At 45.6% G+C, this 15,310-nt stretch overlaps 1 protein-coding gene across 2 annotated transcripts in view; it reads left to right on the top strand.

The window, feature by feature from the left end:
- nr6a1a (nuclear receptor subfamily 6, group A, member 1a) overlaps nt 1-14,772 on the top strand; it is a gene marked incomplete at its 5' end in the record, with an annotated part of 67,038 nt that extends 52,266 nt beyond the window's left edge. For both annotated transcript variants that reach the window (XM_079749511.1, XM_079749510.1), the window contains 8 exons: nt 5,683-5,913; nt 6,737-6,792; nt 8,638-8,804; nt 9,814-10,047; nt 11,229-11,483; nt 13,191-13,312; nt 13,527-13,679; nt 14,360-14,772. In XM_079749511.1, coding sequence (XP_079605637.1) covers nt 5,683-5,913; nt 6,737-6,792; nt 8,638-8,804; nt 9,814-10,047; nt 11,229-11,483; nt 13,191-13,312; nt 13,527-13,679; nt 14,360-14,496 — 1,355 coding nt within the window. In that variant the 3' untranslated portion in view covers nt 14,497-14,772. The remainder of the gene's footprint in view (nt 1-5,682; nt 5,914-6,736; nt 6,793-8,637; nt 8,805-9,813; nt 10,048-11,228; nt 11,484-13,190; nt 13,313-13,526; nt 13,680-14,359) is intronic.
- Between the last annotated feature and the right edge of the window lie 538 nt (nt 14,773-15,310).

The following is a 15,310-nucleotide window of genomic DNA, read 5'->3' as shown; positions in this document are numbered from 1 at the left end:
GGGGAGCTGGTGGAGGTGGGGGGCATCTGGTGGAATGTAAGATCTGTGTTGTATCTATTACCCCCAAGGCGCTCTCGTCCTCCCTCTCTTTCTGTCAGTCTTGATCTCTCACTCTGTCTCTGTCTCTCTCTATATCTCTATATCTGTCTCGCTGTCTCTTTTTCTGTCTGTTTCTGTGTCCTTGGGTCTCCTTCATTTAACTGTATAGTCTCTCTTTATGTCGCTCTCTGTCGCTCTCTCACTTCAATTCAAATGGGCCACATTTTGATGGGAAACTTACATTTACATTGCTAAAGCACAAAAATAGGTTTTTCTAGTCAATCTACAATCAACAATCTAAAAATATTTTTACACATTGGAAATGTACTTGACTTGGGCTTCAAATAGTAAACCGTTTTTTTTAAGTAAGTAAACAGAGTAACAGAATGTAAAACAGGGCTCTATCTCCCCCACTCTCTCTATCTGTCTGAGGTATCTTGTTACAACACAGAGTATGTATGTGTAGCTAGATTAGTGAGACATTTACGTCTGATTGGAGGAAATGCAGAGGAAGCCATTTGTCTCATTGGACGACTGACCGTGGCTGTCTTCAGTTGACAACAGATGTGCCGTGTGTGAGGGTCGCAGTTCACAGCGGAAAAATACTAGATTTCTCCATCCCCCGCTTTCTCTCTCTTGCTCTCTCTCTCTTGCTGTTCCTCTATGCTCTCGCCGTTCCCCTCCTCCCTCACACCCCCTCCTAACCTGTCAATACCTCTCTCATACCTATCAATTTCTTTCAGATAGATTTATCGGCATGGAAACTAAACCTTTACATGACGAAATAAAAAAAAGAGCAAACAGGAAAAATGTACTATTAAATGTGAAAAGTGTATTTATATATTTCCATTTCTTTCTCGCTCTCTGTCCGTCTCATTCTCTCCCTCTCAGCTGGAAGGTATTGTGAGGGAAGACAAACCACTGGTGTGTGTGAAGGTCTTTCCAGCTCTCTCCACCTTTTCTTCTATCTTAGGTTTACTCTCTGTCCCTGCTATTGTCCTCCTCCCTAGCCCACAAAGACAGGATTTGACTGTGTTGGAAATAGCTATGTGTGTATTTCCAAAAAGAACGGGTCAAAGCCACAGTGATGGTGTTTGTGTTTTCTCCAGTGTATTGTAGGGACTTATTGGCATTTGCGTTTCACTCATTGTTCAATGTGCTCCTGAAGTCACCAAGGACCTCTGACCTGGATATGTTTGAACTAAAAATACAATTGGACTGTAATCTCCAATCAATTCTACAGTTGGTAGGGGCTGTGCGCACAGTTGATCTACATATGGAGCCCCGGGCTGGCTGTTGGACTGCTGCCCTGACGGGAGGTTAAAATGCTTGGCTGGCGTTTCCCAGTTGGCTTTAAAAGTTTAGAGTGAAACCTGGCGTGACCTTTGGGAAACAATGCAGCCTTTAATGATTAGGAGGGGGAGACCCAGGGCACGGGGGAGGAGGCGGAGAGGGGGAGGGAGAGAGTTCAAGACTGGCTTTATAACTCTTCCACATGTCTCCTCCCGGGGATTTATTGTAGTCACATGACCCGGGTGTCAATCAGCTATTCTTTTCCATCAAAGCTTACCCTCTCAACTAACTTAGCTGCCAGCAGGCTTCTCATCCTAGCATAGTCAACCCCCCTCAGTTAGGTAAGCTTGCTACTCATATCAGCGCTCTGCCATTAGTTCTCTTTTCTTTATCTGCTAGGTTCTGGGCCTTTAAGCCTCTTAAAATATATAAGAGTGAGGGGTCAGGCTAGTCTCATGTTTGACTTGCCACCCAAGGTTTCATCCCAATGTCCAAGGTCTATCTGTAGACATCCTAAAGCAAGGTGCTCCGTAAGGACATGCGTTTGAAAAGATTCCTTGCATGTGGTTCTGGATAAAAGCGCCTGCTAAAAAGACAAAATGGCTGAATGGTGAATAGTGAGGTGTGAAGGGAGCAGGGACAGTAAAGCCACACATCCAGGGGGATGGGGTGGGCGGAGGGGGGGGATGTGGCAGTGGCAGATCAAGTGTGTGGATGTGTGAACTCTCCTTTAATAACGGTGGCCATGCACTTGAAAGAGGAGGGTGAGAGATCCAACAAATAAATCAGTCTTTTGCGGGGTGCGAGGGAAGGAAACTGAAAGCCATTGTTGTTTCCCTTCTGATTAAAGGAAGTCGGGCGTTTGTGGCGAAGTGTAGTCGGGTTTTCAACGCGTCGATGCCGGAGCCACATGGGCAGACAAATGGTTTCATTGAGGAAGGGCGGGAATGAGGGAGCAGCGACAGAACTTTATCCTGAGGCTTTAAACAAGCTCTTGTGTAAAAACCCCGCTGGTCAGATTAAATATCTGGAAGCTTCTCTGCTAACTAGGCAAATTAGTGGCTTGGGGAAGACAATGACAGCTGGGGTCATGTTCTTCCTGCAGAAGAATGAGCTAAGGCACACCCTTGAAACTGCAATTACTACTTTCTTTCAGGGACTTTAAAATGGTGCTTTGGTTTCATCTGAATCTCTTTAATTGTTGGTGTGATTCGTTGGTGATGGCTTTTGCACATGTTTGTTGTATTTTTTGTACGTGTACTGTTGTGCAGTTTATTGCGTAGTGTTTTGGTTCTAGTTAGTCTCTAGTTTATGTAGTATAGTTATTCAACATGTGGAGTTGTGCTATGAATATTCCCTCACCACTCCAGTGCCACACAAAACATATTGATTACTATTGTCCTGTTGGCTCTTTCCATTCATCCCTGTCTTGTTTCTCCTATGTCACCGTGTTCCACAATATTGGGCACACGTCTCCCCTCCCCACCTACGTTGCTTTGTTGGTATGAGCCGTCTGAAGATGCTTTTCATCAAATCCTTGAATGGAAATAATCACATTCAAGTCTCACTTGTGTCCTGGCCTGCCTTGCACCATTACTGCAGAAACCTGCCCAGCCTTCCGTTAAAGTCATGAACCCTTATTTTAGGATTCAACCTATTTTTTCAGATGGGATTTCGTCAACATGATATTGATTCTATCAGACCTGTGATCTTCTTTTGTGTTCACTAGGAGGGGGGTGGGGGTCTTACGCATCTCTGGGGTCTGCAGGGTTAATGACTACAACAGTTAGTCTAATCCAGAGACTAGGTCACTGCTTGACCCCCCCCCCCTCTCTTTGTTGCTTTACAGTATTGTAACACTGAGGAAGGATTTTAAAACTCACTTAAAAGCCAAATCCCTGATTCTGAGCTCTGCCAAACCTTCCATTCACTGAAACCTTATGGTGTGATACACGCACGCACGCACACACACACACACACACACACACACACACACACACACACACACACACACACACACACACACACACACACACACACACACACTAATTACCTAGAGTACGCAAGCCTTCTTTAAAAGCTGATTCTTTAGGAGTGGTTTCTATGTTATCTCGGTCACGTGCCTGATCAGGTGACTCCCCTCCCCCCCAATCACAATCATTCTGCTATTTAATCCATCTCATTCAATGAACTACACAATAGAGTGCTGCTTTGAGTTTCCACTGCAGGTTGAAATCAGCCATCACCACGGTACAGCATGAGAAAATGAATCAATGCTGTATTTGAGGGATTTAATTTCTTAAAACTATATTTTTCAAATGCATTCCTTTTTCAAATGAAGCTCGTCTTCAGGGTTAAGCCATGACCCCGACCGATAACTGTACACCCTGGTCCTGTGCCATCCTGAACGCACAGTTCAAACAAAATTCTTTCTGACAGCACAGTTTTACCACTTTTTCAGATTCCTTTGTTCTTCGTACAAGCTTCCCTCGTGTGAATTAATGACAAAATGACATAACATCTTGGGACACATGTCCCGGAAGAGTGGACAGGGGTTAGGGAGTATCATGCTCGAGGAGGCCTGCTACAGGTTAAACTGTCGGCATATGGGTTTGAACCCAGAACCTTTCAAAGAGAATCAAATAACGCTAACTGCTGGTCGATCCTGCTCCACTCATTTGCATTGTGAGAGGAACAGACTTGGTGCTAGGGCTGTGTTCTGGTATGTTCTCCTCAGCCCAAGGTGGTGTTGATCTTGTAAAGATATAGATAATCGCTCTGTTGCATTCCACCCAGAGGCCGAGCCTCGAAGCAGAGTTGTCTGCGGATACCTTGACTCAGACCTCTCTGTGCTGTGCTTGAGGCTGGTGATGGTTGATGTCTTCATAGAATGTTGAAGGTGCTGCAGGGCTGGGTGGATGTTTGTCTTTTTGTTTTTTTCGATGGATGTGCACAAAGCTGTTTTAGAGTCTACATGTCTGAATTTTAAATTAATAGACTAGAAAGTTGATTATTAGAAGACGTTTCCATTAACCATGGAAACTCACTTGCATTAGACACACACAAATACATATATGGAAATCGTAACATTTGGTAGATGTGTGGATGCTGTGTCAGCAAAATGTTCTGAACATCATTTCTACATTTTCTTTTTGTCGTTGGACAGGAAATCCTGTCCTGGTACTTCCTGTTTGCTTTGTCCCTCCTCCTCCTCAAATGTGTTCCTGATTGTCCTCTATTTTGACTTTAGAAACCAACTCCAAAATTACATTTAAAAGAACGTAATAATTAAATATATGTATTATTTATTACATTAAACATTTAAACCAGCTTAAACTAAGGACGGATTGGTTTTAAAGTAATTTAGGACATTGGCGTTTATAATGCGTTTATCATGCTGTATAAACGCTGTGTATACATTAGACACACTTTCATTCAAGAGACTACACAGCTTATTGAGCGTAGTCATGCATGTCAGCTTCCTGTTCATCTAAGCAGAACCAGGGTTAGGTGGAGGGGAGAGAGGAAGAGGGGGAGAAAGGAGAGACGTAAGCGAAGGCGCTCTTGTTATTTAATATGGTGGCTTTCTCTGAGCCGAGCGGCTGAATTAAACATGCAAGATGTCTTAACTTCCTGAGCACCCCCTTACCTTCTTACATCGTTGTAGCGCAGCCTCATCGTAGCAACACTCTCTGGATTAACCCGTTGCTGGTGAGCACATAAACTCAGTGTTTTCTTAAATGCATCTAGCAGTGGTGCTGCAAACAGAGTATTATCGGTTTTATTCAATAGACGTCCCAAAAATGCTATTCGTTCTTTAAAACAAATGTATCATAGGTGCCCTATCTGCACCCTCTTCAATTTATACATTGTCATCTCTTTTTGCTTAAATGGCAAAAACAATGTGGCTTATACTTTTCTTTTATCGTGAATGAACCTGAGCCCTATCGGAATCACACTAGGATCTCTTTCTGCGGCGGCGCTCATCAGCAGCATGCACTCACACATCACCATGGTGCCCCTCGGACACACCCCAGCCCCACTGCTGAAAATTGTAAAAAAATAAATAAAAAATATTTTGAGCCATATGTGACAGCTCCGTAGTTTTCTTATGTTTACTGGTCTTTTACAGGTTCAGTCCTGTTGCCACATCTTCTGTTAATAACGGGGCAATAAAACAATTCACACACTGTCGTTGTTTGCCAGTTATCCAAAAAGAGGATGTTTGATATCGCAGGTTTCCCTGTGAAAGGTGTGGCAAAAACAAATCCTGAATCAAGGGGTTTACATGAACCGATATTCACGTCTTCCCTTGTTGTGTGTGTGTGTGTTTGTGTTTTTCTCTAACAGATGATTCGGCTGAGCTGCGTACCTGCCTCATCTGCGGCGACCGCGCCACAGGCCTGCACTATGGCATCATTTCCTGCGAGGGCTGCAAGGGGTTCTTCAAGCGCAGCATCTGCAACAAGCGCGTGTACCGCTGCAGCCGCGACAAGAACTGCGAGATGTCGCGCAAGCAACGCAACCGGTGCCAATACTGCCGGCTGCTCAAATGTCTACAGATGGGCATGAACCGGAAAGGTGAGGAGACACTCCTATTCTCACTCTTTTGCCATTTAGTCGTTCAGCAAGAGGCTCCCATCTTGCTTAGTAATTCAGGAAGACGCTCTTATTCTCACTATTTTAATAATTATTTGCCAAGCAGTCTTTGAGCAACAGCCTCCTTTCTGAACTATTTTATTATGAAGTCCTTCAGCAAGAGTAGCCTGTTCTACATTTACATTTACATTTAGGTCATTTAGCAGACGCTTTTATCCTAAGCGACTTACAAGAAGTGCATTTGTTACAATAAGTACATTTGTCATAAGAAGTGAAACAATATATCGCTGTCGGTACAGTAAAGATGTTCATAGAACCAAGTGCAAGTATTACAATCGCTAGGCTAACCCATTCCCCGTGTAAAGCAACGATAGCAGCTACTGTAGACGCTACACAATTAAGTACCTGTTCTCCCAATTTGATGTGACAGACTGTAGTAGGCTCCCCTTTATCCTGGTCTTTATTTGCATTTTAAACTAAGCGTCTGGTCATTGTGCTGATGAACATGTGAATAAGGCCAAGGAGTCATTTTGTCGATTTATCTAAATCGGTCGCTACATGCTGAATACATTCATATGGCGAATCAATGGAGGCCGCAACAATTTAACATCCAAGTGACTTTGCATCTAGACATCCCATCTCCTGTGTATGGATATACCCCCATCTAGTGGCAAAGCAATACAATAGATTGTTTTACTCAACCGTTGTAAAGGCTTCATTACTTTGTCCACTAGGTGGAGCTCTAGGCCCTGCTGTGTGTATGAAAGAGCTCAACATTCTGATTCGTATGACGTTTTTCTTACAGCAATCAGAGAAGATGGTATGCCAGGTGGGAGGAACAAAAGCATCGGTCCGGTTCAGGTAATGACAACAACAACATTTTAACATTGAACACGTCCCATTTATGTCCCACAATTTCCCAACTCATTTCATGAACAATCCATCATCATGAAGTTCAGCTGTAACTTTCTTCACCTGTTATTTAGAGGCTGTAAAAACTGTAGAAAAATCACAAATAAACACACATTTCCCGCCACTGTGTGGATTTAATAATTCGTCCATATTTACATAAGAGCTTGCCGTGGCTGCTTGTGAAAGTGCTTGGTAGTTATGACCCAACATTCAACTGAACCCGCGAGCATCCATGTTCAGAACACTGCTGGTTATGGCTCAGAACAAACCCAGCCAGGCTCCGCACCACCCCGTGACACCCCAGCCAAGGTCTCCGCGTGCACAAAGGGATGCTGCGTTCAACACCGTCATAATCACACAATTCAGAGAGAGTGTGTGTTTTCTTCTTTATATTTCTCCCCTGCAGAGTCAAAAAGTGCAAGAAAAAAAAAGCTATTAAATAGTTTCTCGGTTTGTGTCGTGAATGAAGGGGACCCTGATGTCATTAATTTCAATGAGTTTCCGTTTCGATTTACATGCTTGAATTGAAGCCTCACACCCGGTTTGAGGCAATAGAGCAGAGATGTGGCGCCCGGTCTAGCAGGCTAATGTCTTTGTTATGCGTTTGGTACCCTTTTTAATTTGTCTTTGCATGGAACGGCAAAGGTTCAATTATTTTAGCCATATCGCCTAAAAACCCATAGCCCGATCTCGCCATGCACACACATGCACATACACACACACTCAAACAGACACACACACACACACACCTAGTCACCCTCAAGAGACACACAGACTCAAATGCATGCAAGCACACCCTCTGGCATACACGTGGACACACTCACATCCCACACACTCTTGTGGTGCCCCGTCATTCATTTTCTCTTTATTTCGTGTCCTTGCTCCTTTCAGTTTTCCATTGGTCAGTGACACGCACACACACACACACACACACACACACACACACACACACACACACACACACACACACACACACACACACACGCACACGCACGTGCACGCACCTACACACACACACACACACTAGCCCCTTTTATACAGAGATCCTGCGATATTACCGTAGAGAAGATCCGTTATTATGCTGGCTTTGCTTTTATAACCAAAGAACCAAACAAAAGCGACGTGACTCTTACCCCGTGTTGGCGTTTTGTAATCAGAGCAGGACGTGGAGCATGACATCGTCAGTGTCTAGTACATAACATACAGGACAGCATGCGACATGCCTCATGAGCAACAATGGAGGGTGAATACCACTCTCCAAACACAAGCACGTTGGCTGGGCATCGTACACAACGTGTCGAGGCGTTATGTCACAATTATTCTCGCAGAAAGGTCGGCACCGTCTACAGAGACGTTTGCGCCTTTGTATAGTCCATTCCCAGCGGTCTCTGACTATTCTTTATGTTCACCACCGATGGAAAAACAACTCCTGTGGCGTGGCGCTCACGTAACAGGTCATCAAAGGTTCCCACCCCTGTATCACCAAACCTTCTTGGTCCACAGACGTCAATCCGGCCTTTGTGACCGCCTCTGCACGCACTTAAAGATGTTTTGGTCAGGAGGTGCCATGAAATTGTTCTGCAACATTCCCTCGAAACAGGCTGTCTGAATGGGGCATAGCGGTTCTCCAGGACATAATACAATTATTCTTAAAGACGAGCTTGCCCCAGTGCTGCCCTTCTCCTCCCTACTCTTGTTTTTAGCTCCTCATCCTCATCCACGTTTTGTATCTCTCTCTAACCTATATTGTCTTCTCTCTCTCCCTAATCCTCCTCATCATCTCCCCCCCACCAGATCTCAGAGGAGGAGATAGAGAGGATCATGTCGGGGCAGGAGTTCAAGGAGGAGGCGGCAGAGCACACCTGGGGGGACCGCAACGTTGGAGACAGCGACCACAGCTCCCCTAGCAACGGGGCGTCCGAGGGCAACCAGCCCTCGCCGGCCTCCACCCTCTCCTCCAAGTGAGTTCTCTCCCACTCCCTCTTACCCTCCCTCCTCCCTCCTCCACCCTCTCCTCCAAGTGAGCTCTCTTGCCCCCACACACACACACACACACACACACACACACACACACACACACACACACACACACACACACACACACACACACACACACACACACTCCCTCTCCACGATGCAAAATTATGGAAAGAAAGAAATAAAAACCAGCAGAAATAAATAAGTATGCGGCTGTTATCTGCAAGCGACGTGCATTGTCTGTGTTCCTGCCAAGGCCACATATTGTCTGCTCATGCCGTGTATTCTGATCACTCGATGTGTAAACATGGCCTTTATCGCGCGCACGCACACACACACACACGCACATGAACACGAACACACCCTCAGCAGCGAGGATAACAGATAGCTGAAGAACCCCGCCCCCCCCCCCCTCGTGATTCTAATCAAATGAAATCTGTAAATGAAATGCAGCAGGAATTATCAGCATGCCGATGCAGTGACCTGGGTGTCTCAGCTATGTGGGCCCGTTTTGTTTAGGTGGTGGGTGGCTGGGTGGGTGGATGTTGGGTGTAGCAAAACTGAAGGAGTGTCTTAAAGCCCTTTCAGTCATATGCGTAAGAGCTTCTATAAACATGCATGTTATTAATTATTTATTAAGGTAAGTAAACGTCATGCAATTGATTGGTGAAATCCAGATGGATGGATAACTGCTTTGATGGAGATAGATATAGATGGAGATAGATGAATTGAAAGCTACTTCAGTACTGTGGTGAATACGCCAAAGGCTAATGGCATCACAGGATTCCCAAAGAACAACATTTCCCAGCATGCAGCAGGTTCCTAAACTACCAAGAGCAGTTGATAATCTCCTGTCCCCTACCTCCTTCGTCCCAGCTCCTCCCACACTGCGAGCCTTTCTAAAGTCCGGTGTATAACCATCGCTTGGCGGTCACTCGATTAGTCTAAACCGCACCTAACCTTTGATCTTTCTCCCTCCCCCCTTCCACCCAGCCGGTCAGGTGAGATGACGGGCTACACGGCGGCGGCGCTAAGGGAGCAGTACATCAACACGTCCATGAGCACCCACTACCAGCTGCTGCCCCACCTCTTCAGCTACGCGGCCCAGTCGGGGCTGCTGACCCCCCAGCCCCGCTCCCTCTACCCACAGTCCCACCCCATGGTGCTGCAGCTGGTGGCCGCAGAGGACCTCAGCCCCCTGGCCACGCCCATGCTCATAGAGGACGGGTGAGAACACGTTCACCTTTCGTTCCCCTGCACGATTCACCGTTTTCACACTCCATAATGTGGGCCTCAGTAGCTGAGGGGTAGAGCGTTTTGGCTGGTAACCGCAAGGTTGCTAGTTCGATCCCGGGCTCCTCCTAGCTCCTCCGAGTGTCGAGGTCTCCCTGAGCAAGGCAACTAACCCTAACTGTTCCCGACGAGCTGATTGTCGCTTTGCATGGCTCACACCGCCTTCGGTGTGTGAATGTGTGTATGAATGGGTGAATGTTAGGCACTATTGTGAAGGGGTATAAAAAATATATGATTTGTAAATGCGGTCCATTTACCATTTACATTAATACCTCATTCAGATCCACCGACGCAAAACATAGGCATACAAACATAAAATATACATAAAATATGCAATGCAAATGTACTTAAAAAATTCTTATTATTTCCAGTCATTGAAAAGTTAAACGATAATTACTGTTTACTTTGCTGTAGAGTGACTAACATATTTGAATGCAAAATACTATCAGTTCTATGAAGCTATGGTTATTGTAAATGGAGCATTTAGGCCGAAATGGTGAACCTAAGTAAGACATCCATACCTACAACAGTAATATTTTACTCCTGGCACTCAACCACACAGCAAGAAGACATAGTTTGGATAGTTGGTGTAGCCTACATTTCGTATTTGCCACGAGTTTCTGCTTTGTTTTGCCTCAAGCTTATGCTTCGGGATCATGATGTTGACTGAGAAAGGGTCTGTAGGGGGTAACAAGGTAACTTAATTGATTTGTATTTGTTTCCAAATAACTCCTTTTAAAGATGATTAAATACCACATCACAAAATGGTTAGGTGTACTTTAGAAATCCCAGACGGGAAATTCCAACGATGGCTGCCTTTCGAAACTTACATCCACACATTTTTAAAAGTGTTTCTTTGTTTCCTTTCTCTTACTCTCTCTGGCTCGTGCTCTTCCTCTCTCTGGTGTCAACACAAGAGTTACAAAATGATAGAAGGATAGTAATTGAATATGTATTTATTTGCTTTGTTTATAGTTTTAGGGGGGGGGGGGTGGTGAAAACCTTTACATTTCATGGAAGGTTTTCACCAAACCTTCCATGAAATGTATTTGTTTTGCATCTATTCTCACAAGCTTCACCTCTCTCTCTGCCTGCTGCTGGTCCTGTCCCTGCAGGTACAAGGTGAGCCAGGTGGAGCTGTTCGCTCTGCTGTGCCGGCTGGCCGACGAGCTGCTGTTCAGGCAGATCTCGTGGATCAAGAAGCTGCCGTTCTTCTGCGAGCTGTCCATCGAGGACTACACCTGTCTGCTGAGCTCCACCTGGCAGGAGCTCATCCTGCTGTCCTGCCTCACCATCTACAGCGCGCACATCTTCGGAGACCTGGCCGACGTCACCGCCAAGTACACGCCGTCAGACGACGAACTGCAGGGGTGAGGCATGGCGAGCCGGGTGGGTGGGTCGGGGTGATCGTGTGTGCGTTTCCATCTATATATTCACCGAGTCGCATGCTAGATACCAATGCTCCATCAGTCTACAAGCTGCAGGATTGCTAAGAATGCCACCTACTGCCTCTATTAATGATGTATGTTTAAAAGTATACGCATATTTATATCGCTATAGCAACGTGTGAACGAAGCGCAACGAAAGGAAGAGTAGATCAGGTTTCTCAGCCAGACTGATTTCTATTACTCCTGCCTCCCTTCCGTTGGAGCTATCTCCCGCCATTAATGTACAACACCCACACACTCTTCAGAGAGAGAGACACTATGAGTGCCTCTCTCTATCCATCTCTCTCTCTCTGTCTCACAGCCGCGGCCCTATGCCAACTCAATATATTTCGCGGGGCGCAGAGCAAGGGGGGGGGCGGCGTCCCAGATGGCGGAGCAGAAATCTGTTCTGCTCGGGCCGGCTCGGTATCTCCAAAGTAAAAGCGCAGCAGTAATGTAATAATTCCCATGGCAGCGCCCTTATTGTGGTTGGCGGGGGTCCAGAGAGCCGTAGAGGGGAGGGTCCCAGAGCTCTGACCAGCACCGTCTGATGAATGAAATACACCTCCGGCCCAGGCCGGATGAGGGGGGTTGGGTGTATGAGAGGGTGGTGTGTTGGGTGGAGAATTGTTCAGAGGGTGTGTGTGTGTACTGGTAGTTGGAAGGGTGTGTGTTTGGTTGGGAGGCTGTGTGTGCGTGTGTGTTGTTGGTGTTTGTGTGTGTTTGTGTGTGTATGTATATATATATGTGTGTTTTTAGGGTGTGTATTTATGGTTTGTAGTGTGTGTGTGTGTGCTTGGGTAAGTGGGTGTGTATATGTGTTAGGGTTGGGAGTGTGTGGTAGGGTGTTTGTGTGGTTTGTAGGGAGTGTGTGTATGGTTGGCAAGAAGGGTGTGTTTGTAATTGTGTGTGGGTGTATGCGTGTCAGGTCTGTTAATCAGATATGAGTTATCTGATAACCCTTCTTCTAATTTTGCGGGAGATTTACGGGCCGTTTTGAGGTCTTTGGGTCAATTTGTCTCCAGATTGTGAGGTAATTTGAGCATTAAATGTGTGATTTAGCGCCTCCTGTGAACCTGTGGTTCTGGACCTGTGCCCGGTTGGGTCGGATGGTCTGAGAGAACAGTCTCTCTATTGTATCCCATCTCCTTCCTGCTCAGTAAAACACCGCCAGGAACGGTTCAATAGATTCCGACTCTATTCATCCCCAGTTGTTTGTTACGGTTGTATTGTTCAGGATTGCCACATTATAACAAAAAATGGTTTCTATAGAACGAAACTCAATTGGAAACATAAACCCTAAAATACAGATGAATAAACCTAGGAAATATAGAAAAAACATATGCATTCATTATGCCGTGCTCGATTTGGCTCTGTTATAGGAGTAAGATCTAAACGCTTGTTAAAAAGCAACACTCCTGTCTCGCGCAGTTAGTGATAAGTAGTGGTTTCCTCATGGCTACAAATCCTTGGGCATCAGTCTGTTCAAACAAACAGGAGACACCTTTCAAACATTTTCAGTATTCTTCTGTTGCAAAAATGCACACCAAATATTTGTAGCTTATAAGAAAGCGATCTCTCACAACCCTGTGTGTGTGTGTGTGTGTCACTGTCTGTGTGCGTGTTCTGACGGTTCTCTCTTGGTTCTAGGTTCAGTGAGGAGGGTATGGAGGTGATGGAGCGGCTGATCTATCTGTTCCGCAAGTTCCACCAGCTGAAGGTCAGCAACGAGGAGTACGCCTGCATGAAAGCCATCAACTTCCTCAACCAAGGTAGGGCCGGACAAACGTGTTCACCTCTCCTTTACCCATGCAGACGGCTGGATACATTTTGACTGAAACTGACCTGTGTAGCTGTAGGGTGAAACCAAAAGAAAAAAGGTTTATATATATATAAGTAAGTATACGTTTTAGAAATGGGAGATGCAATGTTAGATATGACTACGAAGTCAGGCCTCCTCCTTTCTAACTTCGGGTCCTTCTCCAGACATCCGCGGCCTGACCAACGTGTCTCAGCTGGAGCAGCTGAACAAGCGCTACTGGTACGTGTGTCAGGACTACACGGAGTACAAGTACCCCCACCAGCCCAAACGCTTCCCCGAGATCATGATGTGTCTGCCTGAGATTCGCTGCATTGCACGTAAGTCACACCTCCAATGCGCACGGGCCCATCCTATCACATGTTCATTTTGTCTGATCAATTTGCATTGTAAAATAAAATTGGTTAAACTAAATGTGAACCTGTGCCATGTGGATGCCTGTGTTCTTAGCTCTTTGGGTGTTTATGTAAAGCCGCGTTTCCACCACAGGAACTACACCCAGGAATGGGAAACCTTTGCAGGGATTCAGGTGTAAATTAGGTTCGGTCTTGCAGCACGGAACATTTTGGGAAGTGTAGGCTACTTGCATCACTGTAATTCGGCCACCATTTTTAAACATCTGCAGCCGCACGTCGAAATGCAGTAAAACAATCCTCTCATGCATTCGTTGCATCCTATTGCGTAGTGTTTTTCTCGCTTTTTAGTGTCATTTATTTGTTACGTTCCTGGTGTTAAAGGACCTTTATCTGACTAATCTTCATGGGTCTTTAAGACACCATGGAAACGCAGAAGTAGTCTCTTGGTCCAACGGTAGTTGGAGTGGAAACGTGGCTTAAACTAAACAGGACGAAGCCAACCCAATTTTTGTTGTCTGTTTTCTTTCAGCCTCTTTAGTTCACCTTCAGACACCTTTGAGGTGTCTGAAGGTGAACGTAGATGTAAAGCAAACTCGTGCAAGCTAACAAGTGAAGCTAACCTCATGTTTTGTGGACACTTTCAGGGAAGTTGGTGAACGTTCCCCTGGAGCAGCTGCCTCTCTTGTTCAAAGCAGTCTTGCACTCCTGCAAATCCAGCCTGAGCAGCTACAGGGCCGGGCCTCCGCCCTGCCTGGTGACTGGGCCTTTGCCTGGAAACTAACCCCCCCCACCCCCTGCCCCCCTGAGCAATCCCGGAGCTCCACCTCTGCTCGGGGGGGGGGGGGGGGGGGTACACGCCGACACCTCTCCTCTGAATGTGACTAGCAGCTAATTTTTAGTATTTAGTTTTCTTTATATATTTATTACACGACAGAGCTGAATGTATGCTGATTTACACTGTGCACATGCTTCTGTAGAAACCAAATGCACGTGGACGCACACGTGGATGCGTTGGTCTGGAGTTTACAAGTGTTTATCCAATGTGCTCGATGCGTGGTGTTGCCACTCCTAGTGCAAGAAGGAGTATTTTAGTCTGGTCGGGCCAACGGAAGTGCGCCAGAGAGTTAAGACTACCTCAGGAAGATGTTAGTTGTTATATTCAGGTACCTTTTCTTGAAGTTAGGAATTAAGAGTTGCCCTGTCCCAAAAAAAAGAAAAAGAGAAAAGATAGGAAAGCAGTGAATTTAAGAACCGCAATTTAATGCTTTGGCGCCACAATCAAAGGCTGAGCCCCTAGAAACCAAAAAATAAGTCCCTATTTAGATGGTGACTCAAACGGCTTATTTACCGATGGGGTTTAGCGCCTTCTAGCGCGTCCTAAACATCACTCAGTTCAGTCTCCAGATTCCTGAGGTGAATGAACTGTGTCTAGATTTGTGTGTGATGGTCGTCCATTAAGGAGTGTTACGGGTATTTTCTACAATCATTAGACTTGGGATCTAAGACTTGATAGCGATGGAGGCTAATGATAGTGATTAGCCTCGCTTTTTGACCAAAGTGTTATGCAATGCTTTTTATTTTTATTTTTCAAAAGC

Source organism: Pollachius pollachius (genome assembly GCF_949987615.1).
Source record: "Pollachius pollachius genome assembly, chromosome: 1".
In the NCBI taxonomy this organism is placed as follows: domain Eukaryota; kingdom Metazoa; phylum Chordata; class Actinopteri; order Gadiformes; family Gadidae; genus Pollachius; species Pollachius pollachius.
The sequence above is the reverse complement of the archived record's forward strand: the minus strand, read 5'-3'. Positions and strand labels throughout refer to the sequence as shown.